The sequence below is a fragment of the Oncorhynchus gorbuscha genome, unplaced genomic scaffold (genome assembly GCF_021184085.1).
Source record: "Oncorhynchus gorbuscha isolate QuinsamMale2020 ecotype Even-year unplaced genomic scaffold, OgorEven_v1.0 Un_scaffold_36:::fragment_2:::debris, whole genome shotgun sequence".
Classification (NCBI taxonomy): Eukaryota; Metazoa; Chordata; class Actinopteri; order Salmoniformes; family Salmonidae; genus Oncorhynchus; species Oncorhynchus gorbuscha.
In genome coordinates, this window is record NW_025745213.1 from 160,268 (window position 1) to 172,627 (window position 12,360).

The following is a 12,360-nucleotide window of genomic DNA, read 5'->3' on the forward strand; positions in this document are numbered from 1 at the left end:
ATTTTTTATGAATTTATTTGCAAATTATGGTGGAAAATAAGTATTTGGTCAATAACAAAAGTTTATCTCGATACTTTGTTATATACCCTTTGTTGGCAATGACAGAGGTCAAACGTTTTCTGTAAGTCTTCAAGTCTTCATTCCTCCATGCAGATCTCCTCCAAAGATTTTCTATGGGGTTGAGATCTGGAGACTGGCTAGGCCACTCCAGGACCTTGAAATGCTCCTTACGAAGCCACTCCTTCATTGCCCGGGCGGTGTGTTTGGGATAATTGTCATGCTGAAAGACCCAGCCACGTTTCATCTCCAATGCCCTTGCTGATGGAAGGAGGTTTTCACTCAATCTCACGATACATGGCCCCATTCATTCTTTCCTTTACACGGATCAGTCGTCCTGGTCCCTTTGCAGAAAAACAGCCCCAAAGCATGATGTTTCCACCCCCATGCTTCACAGTAGGTGTGGTGTTCTTTGGATGCAACTCAGCATTCTTTGTCCTCCAAACACAACGAGTTGAGTTTTTACCAAAAAGTTATATTTTGGTTTCATCTGACCATTTGACATTCTCCCAATCTTCTTCTGGATCATCCAAATGCTCTCTAGCAAACTTCAGACGGGCCTGGACATGTACTGGCTTAAGCAGGGGGACACGTCTGGCACTGCAGGATTTGAGTCCCTGGCGGCGTAGTGTGTTACTGATGGTAGGCTTTGTTACTTTGTTACTTTGGACTGTTTGAGATGTGGACAGGTGTCTTTTATACTGATAACAAGTTCAAACAGGTGCCATTAATACAGGTAACGAGTGGAGGACAGAGGAGCCTCTTAAAGAAGAAGTTACAGGTCTATGAGAGCCAGAAATCTTGCTTGTTTGTAGGTGACCAAATACTTATTTTCCACCATAATTTGCAAATAAATCCATTAAAAATCCTACAATGTGATTTTCTGGATTTTTTTTTCTCATTTTGTCTGCCATAGTTGAAGTGTACCCGTGATGAAAACGACAGGCCTCTCTAATCTTTTTAAGCGGGAGAACTTGCACAATTGGTGGCTGACTAAATACTTTTTTGCCCCACTGTAACTCCATAGACTGGTCTCAGATCTGTTGTAGCTCATGCGAACTCCATTGCTCATTGTCAAGCCAAACAGTCTGGCCTCCCAGCAATCAGATATCAGGATCAAATCTTCTGGATTTGACCCTAATTCAATAACCCTCACAGCTACCCTCCAATCACAACCCACTGGGCACAGACGTAAATTCAACGTCTATTCCACGTTGGGTCAACATAATTTCATTGTGTGCCCAGTCGAAAGGGTAGTACAAATATATGTCATGACAAGGAGTGACAAGGAGTTGTCATGACAACACAAACAGACTGGCACTTAGGCTACTAACTTCAGCGATAAACATGAATTATGAAATCATATAGGTAGTGTTTTGTTGATCAGTAATATGCCTTCATTGAAGGTGAGAGGGTTAATCCAAAGGGCGAAAGCAAAGAAAGGTAAAAGGTTGAGGTCAAGCCAACAGCATGCAGGCACAGAAGAGGCAGTTTTACAGTATATTCACAGCAGTGGCTCCAGGAGAAATTAAAGTCAGTAGCAACGGGCAGAGCAGCAGGGGTTAATAGTGAGGATTTATGTCTAATATCGACAAGTTTATGTTGACCTGGATTGATAATGATTGATTTCTTTTAATGAATGTGATCTATTAAAAGTTTGATGGGGCAAACCAAGGAGAAAGGTGTGTAAAAATGAATTCCTAACTCTATAGAAACTAAACTTTTACAATACCAAGAAAATAAATTGCACCCAAAGCTTTATTTTAAATCAAAACCCAACAAACAAATACAATGCAATGGTATGATAAGACTTGGTAAACTAGGCCTGTGTTGAGTTATTTGAAATCTACAGTAAGCTGAAAATGTAAGAAATATGATTGTTCAAAAAAGTGGTTATGTTTGCATTTGATAGTGATACATTAAAGTGCATTTTATAGTGACCTCTTTCCTTGACAACGTACAAACCGTTTGAGCTATCTAACTCGATAGCTCTATCAGCGACATTTCAAGCTAGCTGTGGAGTGAGTTTACGGTACATTTTTAAGTCAGTTGCACAAGCTGCAGAGCTAAGCTAACAGATGCGAGGCATAGTAGAGAGTAGTAATACAGTAGCCATAGGGATACGGCAGTGTTGGTCCAGTGTTGAGCCCTGTCCCTGGCCTCAGTGTCATCAAAAGGCACCGACCCGTGTCATCATAAGGTGCCCACAGGGTCTGGGGAGTCATTTTGGAGGGGAGACTGAACCAACACAAAAGAGGGACAATAAGACTCCAATGTTTGGCATCTACATTGTATTTGTGAATATATACTGAACAAAAAATACAGTTGAAGTCGGAAGTTTACATACATTTAGGTTGGAGTCATTAAAACTCGTTTTTCAAACACTCCACAAATTTCTTGTTAACAAACTATAGTTTTGGCAAGTTGGTTAGGACATCTACTTTGTGCATGACACAAGTCATTTTTCCAACAATTGTTTACAGACAGATTATTTCACTTATAATTCACTGTATCCCAATTCCAGTGGTTCAGAAGACTACATACACTAAGTTGACTGTGCCTTTAAACAGTTGGAGATGTACCTGTGGACCTGTGTACCAAGGCCTACCTTCAAACTCAGTGTCTCTTTGCCTGACAACATGGGAAAATCAAAAGAAATCAGCCAAGACTTCAGACATTCATTTGTAGACCTCCACAAGTCTGGTTCATTCTTGGGCGTAATTTCCGAATGCCTGAAGGTACCACGTTCATCTGTACAAAATAAAGTATGCAAGTATAAACACCATGGGACCATGCAGCAGTCATACCGCTCAGGAAGGAGATGCATTCTGTCTCCTAGAGATGAACGTACGTTGGTGCAAAAAATCGATCCCAGAACAACAGCAAAGGACCTTGTGTAGGTGGTGAAGGAAACAGGTGCAAAGGTATCTATATCCACAGTAAAACAAGTCCTTTATCGGCATAACCTGAAAGGCCGCTCAGTGAGGAAGAAGCCACTGCTCCAAAACCACCTTAAAAAAGCCAGACTATGGTTTGCAACTACACATGGGTACAAAGATTATACTTTTTGAAGAATTATCCTCTGGTCTGATGAAACAAAAATAGAACTGCTTGGCCATAATTACCATCGTTATGTTTGGAGGAAAAAAAGGGAGGCTTGCAAGCCCGAAGAACACCATTCCAACTGTGAAGCACGGGGGTGGCAGCATCATGTTGTTGAAGAAGAACACCATCCCAACCGTGAAGCACAGGGGTGGCAGCATCATGTTGTGGAAGAAGAACACCATCCCAACCGTGAAGCACGGGGGTGGCAGCATCATGTTGTGGAAGAAGAACACCATCCCAACCGTGAAGCACGGGGGTGGCAGCATCATGTTGTTGAAAAAGAACACCATCCCAACCGTGAAGCACAGGGGTGGCAGCATCATGTTGTGGAAGAAGAACACCATCCCAACCGTGAAGCACGGGGGTGGCAGCATCATGTTGTGGAAGAAGAACACCATCCCAACCGTGAAGCACAGGGGTGGCAGCATCATGTTGTGGAAGAAGAACACCACCCCAACCGTGAAGCACAGGGGTGGCAGCATCATGTTGTGGAAGAAGAACACCATCCCAACCGTGAAGCACAGGGGTGGCAGCATCATGTTGTGGAAGAAGAACACCATCCCAACCGTGAAGCACAGGGGTGGCAGCATCATGTTGTTGAAAAAGAACACCACCCCAACCGTGAAGCACAGGGGTGGCAGCATCATGTTGTGGAAGAAGAACACCATCCCAACCGTGAATCACTGCGGTGGCAGCATCATATTGTGGGGGTGCTTTGCTGCAGGAGGGACTGGTGCACTTCACAAATTAGATGGCTTCATGAGGCAGGGAAATTATGTGGGTACATTGAAGCAACATCTCAAGACATCAGTCAGGAAGGTTAAGCTTGGTCCTAAATGGGTCTTCCAAATGGACAATGACCCCAAGCATACTTCCAAAGTTGTGACAAAATGGCTCATAGAAAATATGTGGGCAGAACTGATAAAGCATGTGCGAGCAAGGAGGCCTACAAACCTGACTCAGTTACTCCAGCTCTGTCAGGAGGAATTGGCCAAAATTCACCCCACTTATTGTGGGAAGCTTGTGGAAGGCTACCTGAAACGTTTGACCCAAGTTAAGCAATTTAAAGGCAATGCTACCAAATACTAATTGAGTGTATGTAAACTTCTGACCCACTGTGAATGTGACGAAATAAATCATTCTCTCTACTATTATTCTGACATTTCACATTCTTAAAATAAAGTGGTGATCCTAACTGACCTAATACAGGGAATTCTTACTAGGATTAAATGTCAGGAATTGTGAAAAACTGAGTTTAAATGTCTTTGGCTAAGATGTATGTAAACTTCCAACTTCAACAGTATAAACACAACATGCACCAATTTCAAATATTTTACTGAGTTACAGTTCATATAAGGAAATCAGTCAATTTAAATCATTAGGAAACATGACTGGGCAGGGGTGCAGCCATAGGTGGGCCTGGGAGGGTACCCACTGGGGAGCAAGACCCAGGCAATCCTGCAGTTGAAGAAGCTGGATGTGAAGGTCCTGTGGTGGCGTGGTTACACATGGTCTGCGGTAGTGAGGCCGGTTGGACTAACTGCCAAATTTTCAAAAACGACGTTGGTGGCAGCTTATGGTAGAGAAATAAACATTACATTCTCTGGCAACAGCTCTGGTGGACATTCCTGCAGTCAGCATGACAATTGCATGTTCCCTCAAAACTTGAGACATCTGTGGCATTGTGTGTGTGACAAATCTGCACATTTTAGTGGCCTTTTATTGTCTCCAGCACAAGGTGCACCTGTGTAATGCTGTTTAATCAGTTTATTGATATGCAATACCTGTCAGGTGGATGGATTATCTTGGGAAAGGAGAAATGTTCAATAAAAGGGATGTAGACAAATTTGTGCAATTTTTTTAGCAAAATATGTTTTTGTTCGTATGGAAAATGTATGGGACTTTTTATTTCAGCTCATAAAAAATGGGACCAACACTTTACATGTTGGATTTCTATTTTTGTTCAGTGTAGATGTACGGTATACAGTAGCTGAAGATGAATGGAATGTCTAGAAAGTTTGTGATATGGTGGGCTGGGTGTTTTTCACAGCTTCCCTGGTTTGATTTACGGGGCGGGTAAGGGTGTGTTGAGTGGCACTTATGTTTCTGTAAGAAATAGGTGTGTGTGTGTGTGTGTGTGTGTGTGTGTGTGTGTGTGTGTGTGTGTGTGTGTGTGTGTGTGTGTGTGTGTGTGTGTGTGTGTGTGTGTGTGTGTGTGTGTGTGTGTGTGTGTGTGTGTGTGTGTGTGTGTTTGTTCTACCTTCTGATGCAGGCGATAGTGAAGATTGTGATCCGACAGCCAGGAATGTTTTAGTGACTGTGAGGCACTCATCCTCCAACTAGAGAACACACACAAACACACACATACATGATTAAAACACACACTCTCACAGGCATACACACACACATACACACACATACATGATTAAAACACACACTCTCACAGGTATAAACACACACACACACACATACATGATTAAAACACACACTCTCACAGGTATAAACACACACACACATACATGATTAAAACACACACTCTCACAGGTATAAACACACACACACACACACACACACACACACACACACACACACACACACACACACACACACACACACACACACACACACACACACACACACACACACACACACACACACACACACACACACACACACACACACACACACACACACACACACACATACATGATTAAAACACACACACATACATGATTAAAACACACACTCTCACAGGTATAAACACACACACACACACATACATGATTAAAACACACACTCTCACAGGTATAAACACACACACACACACATACATGATTAAAACACACACTCTCACAGGTATAAACACACACACACATACATGATTAAAACACACACTCTCACAGGTATAAACACACACACACACACACACACACACACACACACACACACACACACACACACACACACACACACACACACACACACACACACACACATACACACACACACACACATACATGATTAAAACACACACTCTCACAGGTATAAACACACACACACACACACACATACATGATTAAAACACACACTCTCACAGGAATAAACACACACACACACACATACATGATTAAAACACACACTCTCACAGGTATAAACACACACACACACACATACATGATTAAAACACACACTCTCACAGGTATAAACACACACACACATACATGATTAAAACACACACTCTCACAGGTATAAACACACACACACACACACACACACACACACACACACACACACACACACACACACACACACACACACACACACACACACACACACACACACACACACACACACACACACACACACACACACACACACACACATACATGATTAAAACACACACTCTCACAGGTATAAACACACACACACACACATACATGATTAAAACACACACTCTCACAGGTATAAACACACACACACATACATGATTAAAACACACACTCTCACAGGCATACACAGGTCCACAACTGAATAATAATACAACTTTAGAGAACGACAACATAGTTGTCAACACACACACACAGGTACCCCTCACCTCTTGCTCTTGACCAACAGGCGTGTGATGAAGTCTTTGGCCTCCTCAGAGATGTCTGTAAACGCCTCCTCCTCAAAGTTCCACTGACAGGCCAGGATGTTGTTCAGAGTCTCATTGTCATCGTCCCCCAGGAACGGAGACAGACCTGTCAGCCTGGAGAAAAGGATGTATTGTATAGTGTGTTTGTGGGTTGTGTATGTACAGACGGGCTACTTCCTGCTGACTTCTTGTGAGGTCCCCATCGCAAAAGAGGTTTCTAACCTCAAGGCCAGGTACAATATGTGAGCATAAGAAGGTAATGGCTAGTGGATATCAGGACCCACAGTGATGTAACGGTTAGTGAATATCAGGACCCCCAGTAATGTAATGGTTAGTGGATATCAGGACCCCCAGTAATGTAATGGTTAGTGGATATCAGGACCCCCAGTAATGTAACGGTTAGTGAATATCAGGACCCCCAGTAATGTAATGGTTAGTGGATATCAGGACCCCCAGTAATGTAACGGTTAGTGAATATCAGGACCCTCAGTAATGTAACGGTTAGTGGATATCAGGACCCACAGTAATGTAACGGTTAGTGGATATCAGGACCCACAGTAATGTAATGATTAGTGGATATCAGGACCCACAGTAATGTAACGGTTAGTGGATATCAGGACCCACAGTAATGTAACGGTTAGTGGATATCAGGACCCACAGTAATGTAACGGTTAGTGGATATCAGGACCCACAGTAATGTAATGGTTAGTGGATATCAGGACCCACAGTAATGTAACGGTTAGTGGATATCAGGACCCACAGTAATGTAATGATTAGTGGATATCAGGACCCACAGTAATGTAACGGTTAGTGGATATCAGGACCCACAGTAATGTAACGGTTAGTGGATATCAGGACCCACAGTAATGTAACGGTTAGTGGATATCAGGACCCACAGTAATGTAATGATTAGTGGATATCAGGACCCACAGTAATGTAACGGTTAGTGGATATCAGGACCCACAGTAATGTAACGGTTAGTGGATATCAGGACCCACAGTAATGTAACGGTTAGTGGATATCAGGACCCCCAGTAATGTAACGGTTAGTGGATATCAGGACCCACAGTAATGTAACGGTTAGTGGATATCAGGACCCCCAGTAATGTAACGGTTAGTGGATATCAGGACCCCCAGTAATGTAATGGTTGTGGATATCAGGACCCACAGTAATGTAACGGTTAGTGGATATCAGGACCCACAGTAATGTAATGATTAGTGGATATCAGGACCCACAGTAATGTAACGGTTAGTGGATATCAGGACCCACAGTTAGTGGATATCAGGACCCACAGTAATGTAACGGTTAGTGGATATCAGGACCCCCAGTAATGTAATGGTTGTGGATATCAGGACTCACAGCATGTAAGTGATGACCCCCAGACTCCACATATCCGTAGGGAATGAGACAAACTCATAGTTGATGACTTCCGGAGCCAGGAACTCAGGCGTTCCGAAGTTCACCCTCAGCTTTTCCCTGGGCTTATACCTGAGAAAGCCAGAAAATAAAGTTAAGAGGTGACATTTGAGTCATTTAGCAGACACTCTGATCCAGAGCAACTTACAGGAGCAATTAGGGTTAAGTGTCTTGCTCAAGGGACCTCGAGAGATTTTTCACCGAGTCGGCTTGAAGATTGAAACCAGCGACCTTTCGTTTACTGGGCACGCTCTTAACCGCTAGGCTACTTGCTACCCTGTATCAAGCCAGGAACCACTGGTAATTCAACTTACCTCCTGGCGAGCCCGAAGTCAATAATTTTGATCTTGTTTGTGGCTCTGCTCACACACAGAATATTCTCGGGCTAGGAAAGGATATTAAATAAAGCAAAACAGTGAGACAAAGGAAATAACAGCATGCAATTATTAGCATCATCCCCTAAGCTATTGTGCTACAATGACAGGAAGATGGAGATAGATAATTGTATTGTTTATTTCACTTTATATATTATCTACCTCACTTGCTTTGGCAATGTTAACATGTTTCCTATGCCAATAAAGCCCTTGAATTGAATTGAATTGATAGAGCTATAGCTATAGAAAGGTAAAGTGTTGAAAAGTACAATGGGGAAGGTTGCAATAGAAACAGACAAAAAACAATAGGACAGTGAGAGAGTGAGGGAGAGAGAGACAGAGAAGGGGGCAGCGAGCGAGAAAGTAACAGAGTGACAGATTGTTGAGGATTTGAAAGTAGAGAGTTAGGGTGAGTCCTGTCCTACCTTGAGGTCTAGATGCAGGATGTACATCCTGTGCATGTACTGTAGTCCCTCACAGATTTGTCTGATAAACAGCACTGTGTCCAGCTCTGTCAGATTGTAGTTCTCATCTATGATCCGGTCGAACAGCTCCCCGCCATCCACACTACATAGAGAGGAGAGGAGAGGAGAGACAGTCAGTCATCATAGACTACAGTAGAGAGAGAGGAATACAGTCCCACAATGGGATTTAAAGAGTAGACATATGGTGTAGTGTAGAGAGGAGAAATACACACACACACACACAGGGAGGGAGTGACTTACTATTCCATGACGAGGATGATGTCATGGCGTGATTCGAAGGCGGCGTAGAGCTGAATAAGGTTAGCGTGGTTCAGCTGGTTCATCACCTGGATCTCATTCTTCACCACATCCTGGGAAACAGGACAACATTAGAATGACAGACAGAGCAACAGACACAGAAACAGACACACACTGACAATGCCAACGGGGTTGGTTATTGAGACCTACAGTACCACACAGCAACCTGAGCCAGCTATGGCTTTGGCCGTGGCTTTGGTGGGAAAACTACTTTGTGAATATCTGACATGATAACGTACTTATCAAGCTATGCACTGCCACAGACAGCTGACGACTATCTTATCTCACGTTATACTCAGCTGACCAGAGGAAGCATAAGATGAAACTGACTCTGACACACTGCCACATGTACAGTGGATATGAGGGTGATAAAGCTACTTTAAAATGGTATTCTATTACTTATGTGCTATAATAAAATATCAATCCATCTTAATGATGGTGGGGACATTGGACACATACTGTACATCTGATTTTAATGGCTTGTTCCAAACGACACCCTATTCACTATGCAGCACACTACTTTTGACCAGGGCCCTGTTGCACTTAATATGGAATAGGGTGGCATCTGGGAAGCAGCTATAATCAAGCTTCTGTTTCAGGTCTCACATTTCAATCACTATGATCCTTACCTTTTCTTTCTGGCTCCTGGCCTTGATCATCTTGGCAGCCAGAGTCAGTCCAGAAGAGTTCTCCACACATTTGTGGACTTGTCCAAAACGTCCCCTATGATCCCACCATCCAATACAGAGAAACAAGTTCAGAAACAGTGTAGTCTCTTGTGACAGCCTTAACATTAAAGTTGAGGAGCTGCTTTGGTTCTGGCGGCCGAGATGAATAACAGTGATGCCTGTCCTTTTTGCCTCAACGTACAATAAAGCTAACTTAACAATAACATTATAGAAATGTTTACTCTTCTAAATCAATCTTTAATTGGTTTGTCATGGTAGGGATGGTATGCACACTCACAGATTCTCTCTCTCTCTCTCACTTTTTCAAAACTCTTCACACAGTGAGCACAACAGCAGTCTATATGGGCTAAACTGTGGATCATTTTTCATTGCTTTGGCACAAAATGCATTCAATGACTACATCTTTCAAATATCATGAATTCTTTTCTCACTCAGACACAACCACCACCAAACCTCTATGTACCTACAGGCCAATTTGCACATGTTTACATACTCTTTTCAAAACTGTTAAACATAAGTTCAGAACCTAACATAACACAACATTTAATAAGACAGCAATTTGCTACATTTCTACAGTAATACCGTATTGAAATATATACCACATCTAAAAAATGAAATACTATCAAAACAATTAGACCAACCACAGCTGATTTCCATTGTAGCTGAACACCTACACAGGTGTTAGTCTTTCAATTACATTACCATCTATACAAAAGGGGACATCTTAGGAATAATGCTGTACTGTAATGTAAACATGGACCCAGCCAGAGATAGAGAAGTGGCTGACAGAGGAAGAGGATGACAGAGGAAGAAGAGTGGCTGGGAGAGGAAGAGGAGTACGTATGCGTGGTGGAAGAAGACTGAGAGGAAGATCAAGAGCTGTACTCAGATGAGATTAGGCCACTATAATTGATCATGTAATAAATCATGGTCTATCAATGAGAGAGGCTGGTCTGAGAGGGCAGCCAAATCGGCAACGCTCAACAGTGGCATCAATTATGAGAAATTTCCAGCAAAACAACAGGTAAAATGTGCATTCTGCAAGGGCATCTGACTGAACTGCACATTAAAGAAGTAAAATGATCGAAGCTTCCAAACCCACTTGTCTGTAATTGTTATGGTATTTCTGCGGTTACCTCCCACAGGCGGGACAGGTGGGATTTTCACTGCTGTAAATTGTTGTATGGTTATCAGAAACAATGGTATAAAACTCACAGAGATTCAGGACAGAGTGTTGGCAGACAACATTACATTTGGAAATATTCACAATGTAAGCATAACAACTATTTCTAGAATCTTGAAACAACTTCAAGTCAGGATGAAGCAGTTGTACACTGTCCCCCTTTGAGAGGAACTCTGAATGAGTAAAGCAACTCAGGAAACAATATGTCCAGGTAAGATGACTATAAAATACAGAAGTAGTTTTGAACAAAACCAAACAAGGCAGAGGCACATGTTTTTAGGTATAATGGAAACTACCGTAATACCCTGACTCTTATGTTGTCGTGTGGATTTATTTTAGAGAGTCATGGAGATTGAAGCCAGGCAAACAACCCACATATTCATCTTTGTGGATGAGGCTGGATTCAACTTGGCCGAAACATTATGGCGAGGAAGAAATGTGATTGGGAAAAGAGCCACAGTGGATGTCCCGGGCCAGAGGGGTGACAACATCACATTGTGGGCAGCAATATCCTCTGATCAATTGCTGTTATACAACACTGAGCGTCTCATTTCATTCCTGGATGACCTCTATGGAAGGTTGTGCCAGGTGAGGAAAGGGTTACAGTGAGGCGAAATCGGCCAACGTTTGTAATTGTATGGGACAACGTGGCATTTCACCAGTCCCATGCAGTCACAGAGTGGTTACTCTCCATTCCTCAACCCCATAGAGGAATTATTTTCCACATGGAGATGGAAGGTTTATTGCAGATTGCAGGCCTAACAAAAACTAGGGCATAGAATGTGCCTACTGTAGGTACTGCTCTGTTTCAGCTGTTTTGGGCAGCATAGCTGCCTAGCTGTTTGGAGAAGGAGGTGCTTTCTGTACCCTTGAGTGCCATGCATACAGGAGAAGGAGGTGCTTTCTGTACCCTTGAGTGCCATGCATACAGGAGAAGGAGGTGCTTTCTGTACCCTTGAGTGCCATGCATACAGGAGAAGGAGGTGCTTTCTGTACCCTTGAGTGCCAGGGAGAAGGAGGTGCACCCTTGAGTGCCAGGGAGAAGGAGGTGCTTTCTGTACCCTTGAGTGCCATGCATACAGGAGAAGGAGGTGCTTTCTGTACCCTTGAGTGCCATGCA

At 42.9% G+C, this 12,360-nt stretch overlaps 1 protein-coding gene across 3 annotated transcripts in view; it reads right to left on the minus strand.

The window, feature by feature from the left end:
• Positions 1 to 862: 862 nt before the first annotated feature.
• LOC124017967 (myosin light chain kinase family member 4-like) overlaps positions 863 to 12,360 on the minus strand; it is a 46,839-nt gene continuing 35,341 nt past the window's right edge. The window contains exons 6-13 of one of the 3 annotated variants that reach the window (XM_046333212.1): positions 9,998 to 10,091; positions 9,312 to 9,421; positions 9,012 to 9,153; positions 8,527 to 8,597; positions 8,156 to 8,284; positions 6,758 to 6,910; positions 5,423 to 5,501; positions 863 to 2,295 (exon numbers count right to left, since the gene is read on the minus strand). In XM_046333212.1, coding sequence (XP_046189168.1) covers positions 2,251 to 2,295; positions 5,423 to 5,501; positions 6,758 to 6,910; positions 8,156 to 8,284; positions 8,527 to 8,597; positions 9,012 to 9,153; positions 9,312 to 9,421; positions 9,998 to 10,091 — 823 coding nt within the window. In that variant the 3' untranslated portion in view covers positions 863 to 2,250. Of the gene's footprint in view, positions 2,296 to 4,493; positions 4,736 to 5,422; positions 5,502 to 6,757; positions 6,911 to 8,155; positions 8,285 to 8,526; positions 8,598 to 9,011; positions 9,154 to 9,311; positions 9,422 to 9,997; positions 10,092 to 12,360 lie in introns of those variants that run through there. The other 2 variants (XM_046333211.1, XM_046333210.1) reach the window with 2 other exon arrangements.